Source organism: Coffea eugenioides, chromosome 4 (assembly GCF_003713205.1).
Source record: "Coffea eugenioides isolate CCC68of chromosome 4, Ceug_1.0, whole genome shotgun sequence".
NCBI lineage: Eukaryota > Viridiplantae > Streptophyta > Magnoliopsida > Gentianales > Rubiaceae > Coffea > Coffea eugenioides.
In genome coordinates this window covers 1,852,886-1,865,345 of record NC_040038.1, presented here as the reverse complement: position 1 = coordinate 1,865,345, position 12,460 = coordinate 1,852,886, and the positions used below count along the sequence as shown (strand labels likewise).

Here is a 12,460-nt window from a genome sequence, read left to right as displayed (position 1 = left end):
GCCGCTGCATAGCGCGGCCAGACCCATGCTAGTATATATATAGATGAGAAGATAGACTGGTTATCTATCAATTCTCGACAATAAAACCCGAAGGTAAAGCCGTAAAGGTTACTCTAGATAATTGTTTCCCAGTTCTGTTTTTCCGCTTTACTCAAAAAAAAAGAAAATTTTAAAATTTATAGTCATTAACTTCTTTTCATCCCTCGCTTTTAGATTTACTAATTCGTAAGTTTAAAAGGAAAAGCAAGAACTGAATTCAAAATCGATCACTTTTCAATACCGGCATTGCACAAATAATATGGTAAATGAATATAGTATTATTAGTCTATGCGTTCAAAATCAAAGAAACGATTTTTATGTGTATTGGAGGTCAGGTGTGATTCCCCTTCATGGTTTATTTATTTTTTGTTGATAATAAATCAAGGGTGTTGTACTTCCCTGTGTATGGGGTTTCGACAAAAAAGAAAAAAACTAAAAAAACGAATTATACTATTCTTTAAAACGTGGAGTAGAATTAACTGATATCAACAGGCTGGAAACCGAGTTAACAAAGACTACGTCTATTTGCTGAAAAGTCTTGCAAGTTAATTCGTTGCCACACGCACCAGATCAGGCATCACCCAACAATAGCATACAGCCTTAGATTTTGATGCCGCTGGCAGCAGTCTATATAAACAGACAGTAAAAACATGCTTTGAGAAAAGAGACGTACTTGAACCATTCCATTCCCAGTAGCAGGAATGGAAGAGGATTCTATTGGAGGAGCAGCTACTCCCCCTAAAGAAGCTGTTGCTGCTGGTAAGGTCGAAGAAGGCGTGATCAAGAACAGTCAAAATGCTGCAAAGCATGGACGCTATGATCGCTGCTTCTCCTTCGTAGAGATTTCCATTGATCCTGGGGTGAAATCGTTGAAACAATTGGATTCCAAGAAATTCAAAGAAGATATCAAGAAATGGGCTAAAAGGGTTGCTGCTTATGCCCGCCAGTTCAGTGATCGCTTTGGAAGCTCTCGCCGTTAATCCTGCTCTTACTTTCATAAATTTGCAAGGATGACAAATCTATTCCTTTCTTTAAAGGTGTCGGAAGTTGGATCGATGCTTCGGAAGCTGGTGATGAATGAAAAGTTGAACGTGTTCAGGTTACGCCTTTTCGGCAGAATCATGATAAAAGTAAATATCTGACAAACGAATAAGCAACTGCCTGTTCCAGGGAGGGTTGGGGGAACAGAAAGGGTACAGAAAAACTAAACTTATTTCAATTCGTAGACTACATATCTTTAATAAATCTCATAGTTGTTTTCAGTTTCCTTCACTTGTTTAAACATGATTGTTGATTAAGAGATGCAACATTGATTTTGCACAATACGATCCCACGCAATGACAAAGCGTTTTCCGTCCGGTTGAATTGTATATGACATCACAAGGACAAGATAAAATATGCCCATTTGATCAAGTTTCCAGCTGAGAGTAATTAGAGGCAACTTGTTTCTTCCAAGCCATATTACCTGCCAACAAACGCCATACATTCCCGAATTGGCCAAATCTGAACTTGGAAAAAATAATAGGTGAAAAGACAGTTCTATGATTTCTCCTTGTACTGCAATGATCTTTAAACAAGGAAGGCACAAATACTGTCAAATTCTCAATCGCCAAAGAATGCAGTGATTGCAGTCATTCAAGGCTTTCTAGATACCACAAACATTAACACTACAAGTATTAACATTAACAAGCATAGCAGTACTTTTGTTTCGCCTTAAGCGGGTACCCTCTGTAATCAAGTTGGGAAGAGAAAACACACCGCAACATTGCCGAGTTTCTTTGTTACTCATTCTTAACCAGTTCTTTAAACGTTTTCTGACCACCAGATATAGTCCTCAAAAGCTCCCTAGAGCACATGTCTTGTGCGTGAGTGGCATTCTTCATGCGATTGGCTCTGACCCAAGCAGGCTCCTGCAAGAGGTGCAGGGATGCAAGTATATCAGACGTCTACGCTCCTTGTAACTATAGATGGACAAGAAGAGTTGATTTTACCTCAGGAACAATATGGGAGAATAAGAATTTAATCAGCAAAAGAGCATGTTCCATGAGAAGAATAGCAGCAAGTCCAGGGGATATATTCCATTTCCCTTCCCGATCATATAGGCATACTAGTAGTACACAGTTGGTACATATGGACATCACTATTAGAAACTGAAACAGAATAGTCCCCATATTAGCATACAGAACTTTTAGTACATATGCATTATGAACAATGCACTCCTTGACAAGGAAAAGAAAGATGGAAGGAGCAAAGAGCAAAGAAAGGAAAAGAAATTCAATCCAATACCTGAAATATATTGAGCCAAGCTCCAATAGTTGCATCACAACGAGGAATGGGTCTTCTCAACATTACCAGCAACTTAAGTGCATCTGTTCTTATTTCTGTTATATTGTTCTACATATGGCAGCCATACTTCTTGTAAGTAAAATGCGAATTAAGGAAAATTCCAGATTCCCTTTGGAAGACCAACAAAAGATATATTTACCAATGTAGCAAAAGTGAATGCAAGGGGGAATGCACAGGCAAACATCATAATCATTCCAAACTGCAACGCCAATTCCAGAAAATCTGCCAACAGTTTAAATTGTACTCATGATTAGCCGAAGGAAAGAGAAATCAAGAAACTTCAGAAAATATCTAAACTGAACTAAAACTAAGAATTGAAGTCTTATCTACATCACCAATTGACTCAAAATGTGTGCGAAAAGCCAGAGAATGAGGGAAGTGGAAAAGAAAACAATTACTTTTTCCAAATTATTAAGTTACAACATGTTGTATTCAGTATGAGAAATTAATGTTGCAAATTTAAGCAAGCGGTCTAGTTTTCTTACTAAGACCAAAGGATTGCAAAGTTTAGAAGAGAAAAATAACAACATTTTTCACATCTGACAAAGAAGATATCTTGAGAATAATTGAAGGGATGGGAAGAAAATAATTGGTTAGCCTTGAGAACATCAGATATCTTTTAATTTTCATGCATCATAGATCTGAATTTTAAGGATCCTACTTAGTGAAGCCAAAGATTGACATTACCATCAAATAATCCATCTTCAAGTTCCTCACTGATACTTGCAGAATAAGCAGGTTTAAGATACTCCTTCTCCACTCTGGGAAACTTTCCTGCAAATGATCCTCTTTCGCCTTTTCTCTTAGTTCTTTGTGAGAAAGTCATGTATTAGAATTATGTCAGAAATAAGAAATGGAGATTTGAATCGCTGATGATGAGGAAGGAAAGAGCCATTACCGAACAGCTCGATACTTTTTAAAGCTATATTTCAAATAGGGTATTGAATTTTCTAACAGATTCTCCAGAACCTGGAACATATTTTCAAGTATACTCAGGAAAGAAGGTTAAGAAGAAGAAACCAAATAGACAATGAAAAGTACGAATTGAATTCTCCAACCTCAGAGAAGATAAGACGTTGAATCAAAACTTGCCGAAGCGTCATTATATTGCGATGCAGTAGAGTATGGTAGAAAAGTCCCACATATGATTGCATAAAGTAAAGGCCAAATACCTGCCAAAAGTTTCAAAACTTTTCATTATTTTCTTCACAATATTGCTTAACTTGTTAGGCTGTAAAGATCTGAGTGAACTACCTTGTAGACCAAGCTGTCAGCTCTATATTCTATATTATTACTGATTTCACGATTAACAAGATCCACTGCCATCTTGCCACCAATTCGGGTGAAATACTGAATGGCCAAGAGGTACACCACCGTTAGACCAAACCTGGAAAGAGGGAAAAAGTGCAAGAAGCAATTACTTTTCCTTAAAGTTCTTGTTTAGAAGATGTAAATCATGAATGATTAGCTGCGTAACGGAGCACCGGTTTGATGGTCCATGCAGGCAGCTCCTTAAACTAACAATGAACTGAAAAGAAAAGTTTTGACATAAATAAAGCATTGAGCGTTTTTCAATATCATATAAAAATTTATATTTGGAATAGGTGACCCATCAGAAGGACTTCTAATCAACATAGCTTTTTAAGATGATTCCACAAAATATGAAATACCAATGCTTGTTCCTTAGCAACTAAGAACTGGGAAAAGAAATTAACGAGTCAACTACTGAAAGTAAATGCACTTCAATTGTTGGCCAAACATATGCAGAAATGGTTGGGAGCATTCATCACTGTCAACAACAAAAAAGAGATATTTCCAATAGTATGGGATGAGAAGTGCACTAAATGGACAGCCTCCTCATGGATTGATAGGTGATGCTATCATCTATATTAGCCAAGTGAACTGTAGTATGGGTGTGTTTGTACAGTTTGTAAGTTCTTTCTTCAGAATTATTCAAAAGAGGACTATCGAAGTTATGACCAGGAAAGAAAATTTCAACTAATCAAAGAAACAAATGTATGAATAAACATCTGGAAGCTTAAAAAGGGACTAGTGCTAAAGGCACATGCAATGTGTGTGCAATTCAGAAATGCATTTTCTGCGAATTAATTTGACATAAAATTTTCGTTACTAAAGCAAGCTGTGGCATTTTAACCTTTTTTCCCATCAAATGATGGTTATTTTGGTAGTTACAATGCTTATAGGCAGTTATTTTATCAAGATGTGTTAAAAATAGCTACAGGTAGTTATCTCAGCCACTCATGTGTAGGTAGTAAAGTAACAAGTGATTTTCACGAGGACAAAGTTGGAAGTCTATAAAGTGACAAAAAGTATTTACCCCAATCCCCCACCTCTCCCTTTGTATGCAGTATAGATAATGATGAAGTTTATGTAGCAGCTGGGCATCATAAGTGATTGGTTTACTTTCTCAGATATCTTATCTAAGTTAAGCATGATCAGCTTCCACCTAGCATAAAACTGTACCTGTTTTTACAAAATTGCTCCAAAATAAGGTAAACACTTCTAGGATCATCAGTGAAATAACAATACACAGATTCTTACTATCATCCATAAACTACTTAGTTTCAAGGAACGGACAAATAAGTCCATACATCAGTCAACTGTCAACCTCTTGCATTGTCGACAAATCAATATACAGGGATTTGCAAACTCTGAGGAGCATAAACAAATGGATACATTGAAAATTACCCTAACAAATGTCAAAACTATACTATAGTATAGGACATTAACGGATCATACCTTCTGTCTAAAATAAAAGCAGGATTGCAGGAGGATGGAGAAGAAGTGATTAAGCGAAACTAAGTTGGGCGAACATTTACTTACTTTAGCAGGTCGGATGTAACAACCTCATAAAGGTGAGCATAAGCCAACTCAAAAGGAAGTTGAAGACATATGATGCTCAATATAACAACAAAATCATTTCGATATCTCATGAACCTTCGTAACCATTCCTCTCTTTGATATACTTCTTTTTCTATAATTTTGTCTGAGCCCTGTTTTTTCATGAGCTCTGAAGGGTATTGGAACAAACTCCACTCCAAATCAAAAGCTTTATGTTCACGACCTGCTCCAGGTGCCTGATTTACCTGCCACCTACATTAACCAGATGGTAAATTACCACATTAACAGATCAACATAAGAAATCAAACAAAGTACAATGATTAGGTGTTTTGCATAGAAAGCAACTGATTTGAAAGAATACCTGGACAAGAGGGCCGAGTTTTTACGTTTCCAAAATTGGAAAAATAGTACAGCCCACATTACAAGGCTTACAAAGAAGACTGGGAGAACAAATAACTGCAACGATCTGAAAAATAAAACAAAGAAACAAGAAATCACAACCAGGAAAAGTCACTATCATGCATGACGACAATTAATCAACCTACCCAAAATCAATCAAGTGCAGAATAAGTCCAAATGCAGCAGGAAACAAAAGCCAGCGCGTGTACATTCCAAGGAAAGCAAAATAGGTGGCAATCTGTAGTATGCAAGTTACCAACCATTAAATGGAATAGTGTCAGCGAGCTATTTTGAGAATACATTGACCAAAAAAAGAAAATATACAGCTGTCATGGTTTTTATTTACTAGTAAAGTTGGAATAAGAACAATATCCAGTCAACCTTCATCCCATAGTATGAACATATCTCATCAATTGGTTGCTTGGTGAAGTCCCACCAGTTCAGAGCCCAAATTTTCAGAAGCTGCTTCCGCATCACATCATCTGTGAGAAACATAAATACTATTTTGAATGACCTCTGGAGAGACATATGTTTGTGATGCATAAGAGACACCCTACCATGCAGCGGGAAGACTTCTTTGACAATGCCTTCCAATTCAAGCTTCCTCAGTACAGATTCTCCCATCTCCCAGTATACTTCCTTGTTATCAAACTTCAACATGATGGAGTTGTCCACATTCACCTGTCACAGTGAACTTTCTCTTAAAATTGCCATGTTAAAGAAAACTGGAATATGGTAAATGTTTCAGAGAGTAAGAAGGAACTCCAACAGGCTTATTGGTGCATTCACTGTGGGCATGTAAGAACTTCCAAAACTGTATTATCTTGTGTGACAGCTCTAGAGGTCATTAACAGAGAAACAAAAATGAATAACTCAAATAAGGAACTCAAAGATTAGATGTGGACTTTTGACCCATAACTAGTGAAAGACAGAGAAAGTTCTCTGGACTATGAATGGGATGACCATAATTTGACAAGTTCCGATACCTATAAAAGAATAGGAAATTTTGATAATGCAATCAAATAGCGTTTGGGGATACTGCAAAAACAGAAGGTTTAGTACTCACAGTCCCATACAACATGTGATGATAGCAGAGGAGACGCTCATGCCAACTGAATAAGGAACCATCTGGTTGCCTTTTGAAAGCATCAATCTCATCCCATTCAAACTGCAAATCTACTCCTGAAATGTACGTTAGGTTCTCAATTTAAGTAGGTTTACTTTACTCTTCTCGTAATCCAGAACGAAAAATACAGACAGACAGACACAGAGAGACAGAGGTGTAAACTAGAATTGAGCAATTATCACCAATGTAAGTTCGTTTCTTCAATTGCAACTCAGCTGCGGCCTTCCCGAGAATTGCTAAAGGTGCTGCCAACTAAAAAGGACAGAACTGTAACTATGCGATGATGGGAAAATTAAAATTACACCATATTGCTGCTTGAATGAAAAACCAATGTCTACAATGGATGGACCAAAAAGTATAATGCATCTGAAAGTGTTTAGATTGAAAACCAGTTATCTAATGCTTGATAATTGCTGTGGACTGTAGTTTTGGTTTAATACGCAAGACGCCATTAGAAGGGCACCCATTTAAGTAACATTTGAAAAAATTTTAAACTAATCTGGGACGGCAATGTAGCTGATTAAGAGAATGAACACCTCAACAGCCGTGTCGTTCTCGCACTTCAATATAAACCATCGATTGTAAGGATTTTGAAAACTAATGCAACAAAATTGATTCACTAAAGGGTCCAATAAGGAAATTGCAACAAAAACTTCAAGCACAACTAGGCGTTAAAAGACGAAGACTTCAACATACCTTAAGAATTTCGTTTTGTAGGCCAACAACTCTCTCGACAATTAAGCCCATCTTCCTGAATTCAGCAGCAAGAACGTCAACACAATTCTCATTATCAATTTCTTGCTTCTCGTCCCTCTTCGGTACCACAACCCCTATCTCAAAAACCGGCTGTTCTTCCTCAAAAACTGTTTGTTCTTCTAATGCATGGCCCTTCATGATTCAGACCTCCTCACCTATCAGCTCAGCCTCAAGAGTCAAACCCCTCTAAAAACCCGAAGGAAATAAAACCAAGAAAACTTATAAACAGCAACCAACAACAGATAAGAAGGCCTATTTATTCGGAACCCATAGAAGCTAACAAAAAATAAATTAAACTCTCCTTTCTAAATAACCAAATGGGTCCGTTTGAATGAAACAAAGATATAAAGCTGCAATCGTTAAATTTTGCTATCCTGCACAATTTCTGCTCTTGCTCGAATAGCAGTGCCTCTGTGTGTGTCTCTGTGTGTGAAAGAGAGAGAGAGAGAGGGTGGTGAGCAAAGACAGAGACAGATGTCTTGGTGAAACGGAAAATGAGGGAGAGGTGTACTAGTAATGGACACAGCAGCAGCAAGAAGGAAGCGGGGACACGTGGAGATGGAACGAAGGGGGGCTGTGAAAATTATTTTCATGCTTGGTAAGCTAGCCAGAAAGGAATCATTTTTAGGCACAACTGCCAAAGCAAAAAAAGATTTCCATGATGAAACGGGAAATCCAGAATTGTTTGAATTCACTTGTTTCGACCTCCAACATCTTTTTCAACCTGAAATTCTATGAAACGCAATATGGGAGTCGCAGGGGTATCAGTATATCATGAATCAGAACTCAGAAGTGGCCATGCTTTCATTGCTGGAATGAATTTTAATTCGTGGTTTGATCGACATAGAGGGGAGAAAGGAATAATTTGAGTCGGCATTGGTGCCATGTTCTGAAATCTCTGAATTCTGTAACGCTATGAGCGGTGCACGGGTCTCGTTTGTTTTGCAGACTAGCTCTAGCAGGGTCCAGAGAGCCATCCCAATCTGTGAGCAAGTTAACGTCTTCTTCTGCTATCGTATATAACAGGCGAATGTGCACCAAATAAGTCTATTCTTTCATTCATTTAAGCCATGTTTCACGCGGTATTTTCTATAGAAAAGAGCCATGATAATAGGGGGTGTTCAAATGACGCATCATACGATTTGGAAGATTGATCTGGAAAAACAAATTTCTATAGGGCCTTATTGAAACACTCGTAATTTGGAAGATCAAATTCTAGGTTTTCTAGAGAAAATGATTGAGCTCTTTCTTGGTGCTCTAAGGTTGGTTACACCTTCTTATATCTTGAAGAAACAAAATGACAAATCATCGTATTCTCTCCACGGTGAAAGCGTTACAAGGACACAAAGGCATAAACGAGAAGGGTTTGACTTGCTCCTTGATCGAGGTCTCATGTGCTAACTTTTCAATAGGAGTGTCATTAATTTAAAAAAGTGTAGGGATGCTATAAATGTGATTTATGCATTGATATGATAAATTTGGTGTACGGATGCTATAATTCAATTCAGCACTTAAATTTAATAAATTCAAATCTTAATATATTTAGAATGTTTGATAACCAAAACTAGAACATCCGAATTCATTAAGCGTCACTAAGTTTCTTAGGCAAACTTATTCTAAAAAATAAGTGCTGAATTATTCACCTATCACTTAATATGATATAAAGACTCAAATGCATCATATTTAACACTTAACAATTCAATAATTTAATGAATTAACATTTCAGATTTCAAATTTCAATTTTATAAAATGCACCCTAAGTATACTAACCAATAAGAATTTGTTCTTATCAAGAAATCTACTCGTCTGGAAACACCATCAAAGTTATCAAGAAATATACTTATTTGGAAGCACCATCAAAGTTTCTGGTCAATCTTTATAGCGATTGCCAAATCAGCCAAAATTTAGAAACCACCACGAGACCAGATGGATGCGCAATGCATCCGTATAAATTTTTTAAGCAGACCCACATATCGTGGCCCAAAGGCTGATGGTTGATTCCTTGAAAATTCTCCCTTTGGTGATATTTGAAATTTAGTGCTCACAACTGTTGTAAATGTATTCCCCTCTCTAAAAAGATTTCAAATATACATAATAATTATCTTATATATATGTACACACACATACAAACTACAAAGACTTGGTCCAAAAAATTCCCCATTTCTCCTTCACAAATAAACTAATATTTCAATTTCCTTAATATTGAAGGAACAAGACCAAAAGGAGACTAGACCACTAATGGGCCATTAATTCAAGTGTCAAGGAGCTGGATCTCCCTTAAACAACGTTTGGGAGTTCACATTTTGTGAATGGAGAGACAAGTTGGATTAGTCTAGTCGGGGTCCACAGTGTCTGTGGGAAACCAGGAATTATACCCAAAAAAATAAAGAGAGAGAGAGAGAGATTGAACCGAAATTTGAGCAACAAATTCAAAATAGCTAACACGGGTTACACCAGAAAACACGCAGTGGACATAGCAAATAAGAAAGTTAGTCCACTTCACTGCTTCTGCGAGTCCAACCACAGCAAAACCCAACGGGCCGACTCCTCCTCCAGTCCAGGCTCCAACCCACTAGGTTGCATCAGGAAATCTGATTGGACAAATCTCCGCTCATCTGATTTTCTGACGACCACAGCAGATCACAACCCTACTTGCGCGTGGACAATTTTTCTTAATTTCTAGGAAATGTCCTCCGCCCTTTCCTTCCCTAATCGGTCTTCGGAACCCTAACTTCATAAATACATAGAAAAACTCGATCCTGTTTCCTCAATTACTAAATCAAATTTCTTCACCATTTTCTTCTAGATCTCGACCTTTAGGCTTTAGTTATTACCAAAAAAAAAATTTTTTAATGGGGAACACCGAGAAATTGATGAATCAAATCATGGAGCTCAAATTCACGGCGAAGAGCCTTCAGCGCCAGGCGAGAAAGTGCGAAAAAGACGAGAAATCTGAGAAATTGAAGGTTAAGAAAGCCATCGAGAAAGGAAACATGGACGGCGCGAGAATCTACGCTGAGAACGCTATCCGCAAGCGCAGCGAGCAGATGAATTACCTCCGTCTGGCCTCTCGGCTTGACGCCGTGGTCGCTCGCCTCGATACCCAGGCCAAGATGACCACGATCAATAAATCTATGGGGAATATTGTCAAATCTCTCGAGTCGAGTCTTAATACCGGGAATCTCCAGAAGATGTCGGAGACCATGGACCAATTCGAGAGGCAGTTTGTGAATATGGAAGTCCAGGCAGAGTTTATGGAGAATTCTATGGCCGGAAGTACGTCGTTGTCGACGCCCGAAGGTGAAGTCAACAGCTTGATGCAACAGGTGGCGGATGATTATGGACTTGAGGTCTCCGTTGGGCTGCCGCAGCCAGCTGCGCACGCCATACCGACGAAGACTACCGAGAAGGTCGATGAGGACGATCTCTCCAGGCGTCTCGCCGAGCTCAAGGCTCGTGGGTGAAAGAAAACTACTACTGGATGGTTAAGAAATTAATAAGAATTTGTTGGGGAAATTTGTTAATTAGGCTATGCCATGTCAGTGATAATGTTATGTGTGGAGCATTTGTGAAATTGCTGCCATATTTCCCGTGTGTAGATTTAACTAGCACTGCAACTGTTATTTCAGTATGGTGGTTGACTTTTCATGAGTAGTGGTTTGTAAATTTGGTACCTTTGCGCATCGTCCGCTATATACTTCTGTTTACTGCTGATGATAATCTCTTTGGAGGAACTGCAACTTTATATGACAGGGCTCTTTTGTAGCTTTGACGAAGCTGCCTTTGTTCCTTGCTAGTCAGACTTTCATTCATGTGCATAACTGATGGTCTATAATTGTGGTTCTTCTGCACTTGTTGCTGTTGTCTTTTGTATCTGTCCATGTTTGCGGAGTTGATGTTGAGTGGCCTGGACTGCATGCTGAAGTTCCCGGTGGTGTTAATTGGAATCTGCTAGCGCTAAAAATCTCAATGTGGCATTCAAACTTGTCGTGTATTGCGATTTTTTGTGTGTTGTTTGTCTGAAGTTTTCCTGGTTTAACTTTCCTTGTCTGGGTCTGGACTTTAGATTGATGTGCTTGAAATCTGCTTGGCCTCATAGACATCTGTGTTGGCACCAGGAGGGATATTAAATCCCTTCTGGTGGCTCGCTCACCAAAGGCAAGTTGGTCTCTAGAAAATATGCCTACTTCAAGGGTACATAGAAGAAGGGGGATGCAGAGTGGGGATGAAGGGATTTGGAGACTTCCTGTCAATGGGAGCTGGAAGGATTGGTTCTGCAGCTTGCTTAGTGCATAACCTGCAGAATCAATCTTCACATTGAGATCAGTTGGTTTCTTCTAGTTTTGCATGATAGAAATCTTGTTGAGAGGGACTCCATCGAGGATTCTAGAATTCTTCTATCAGAGGGGGAATAGAATAGGATTAGCTAGCTATCAAAGCAATCCAAAGCATATTTTTTTCATATCTCCTGTAACTCAAGTATGGTTTCTAATAGAATTTATTTGAATTTAGATGCGAACGTCTATGGAGAACCGAGATCAAAGGACAACAGCTTTTGAGCTAAATGCGGGTTCTGTTCTTTTTGTCATTTTTGGTAGTAATTAGCCCTTCTAGCTCCTTTGCAAGTTATTTGGTAGTAATTAATCTTTCTAGCTCTCTGGAAAAGGAAATCATCCCAACAATTGAAGCGAATTACTATCCCATCCCATTACATTGCACTCAAGCGACTTCAACGCCATCAAGCATAAGAAGGGAGAAAAAAAATAATCATAATAAACAAAAAACAGAAAAGGGGACTCCACAAGTGGAAAAGAAAATTATCCCAACAATAGGAGCGAATTACCATCCCATCACCATCATACAGCATTCAAGTGACTATTAACTTCATCAAGCATAAGAAGAATGGGGGAAAAATAATCATCATAATAATAA

The 12,460-nt window shown here is 38.2% G+C and overlaps 3 protein-coding genes across 3 annotated transcripts; 2 read left to right on the top strand and 1 right to left on the bottom strand.

Moving 5' to 3' along the window:
- Nucleotides 1-579: 579 nt before the first annotated feature.
- Nucleotides 580-1,337, top strand: LOC113768816. Its single transcript, XM_027313313.1, has one exon. The coding sequence runs from the start codon at nt 741-743 to the stop codon at nt 1,017-1,019; it is 279 nt and encodes a 92-aa protein (XP_027169114.1). The 5' UTR covers nt 580-740; the 3' UTR covers nt 1,020-1,337.
- A 163-nt stretch (nt 1,338-1,500) lies between these two features.
- LOC113768815 (anoctamin-like protein At1g73020) lies at nt 1,501-8,445 on the bottom strand. The gene is made up of 16 exons (XM_027313312.1): nt 7,469-8,445; nt 6,955-7,024; nt 6,713-6,828; nt 6,204-6,327; nt 6,028-6,128; nt 5,793-5,884; nt 5,609-5,713; nt 5,230-5,499; nt 3,640-3,772; nt 3,444-3,557; nt 3,284-3,354; nt 3,073-3,194; nt 2,525-2,607; nt 2,326-2,433; nt 2,031-2,189; nt 1,501-1,949 (listed from the first exon to the last, which is right to left on the bottom strand). The coding sequence occupies exons 1-16, from the start codon at nt 7,664-7,666 to the stop codon at nt 1,821-1,823; spliced, it is 1,995 nt and encodes a 664-aa protein (XP_027169113.1). The 5' UTR covers nt 7,667-8,445; the 3' UTR covers nt 1,501-1,820.
- Nucleotides 8,446-10,174: 1,729 nt separating this feature from the next.
- On the top strand, nt 10,175-11,304 carry LOC113767597 (ESCRT-related protein CHMP1B). Its single transcript, XM_027311746.1, has one exon. It carries the CDS (start codon nt 10,381-10,383, stop codon nt 10,990-10,992), a length of 612 nt encoding a protein of 203 aa, XP_027167547.1. The 5' UTR covers nt 10,175-10,380; the 3' UTR covers nt 10,993-11,304.
- Nucleotides 11,305-12,460: the final 1,156 nt, after the last annotated feature.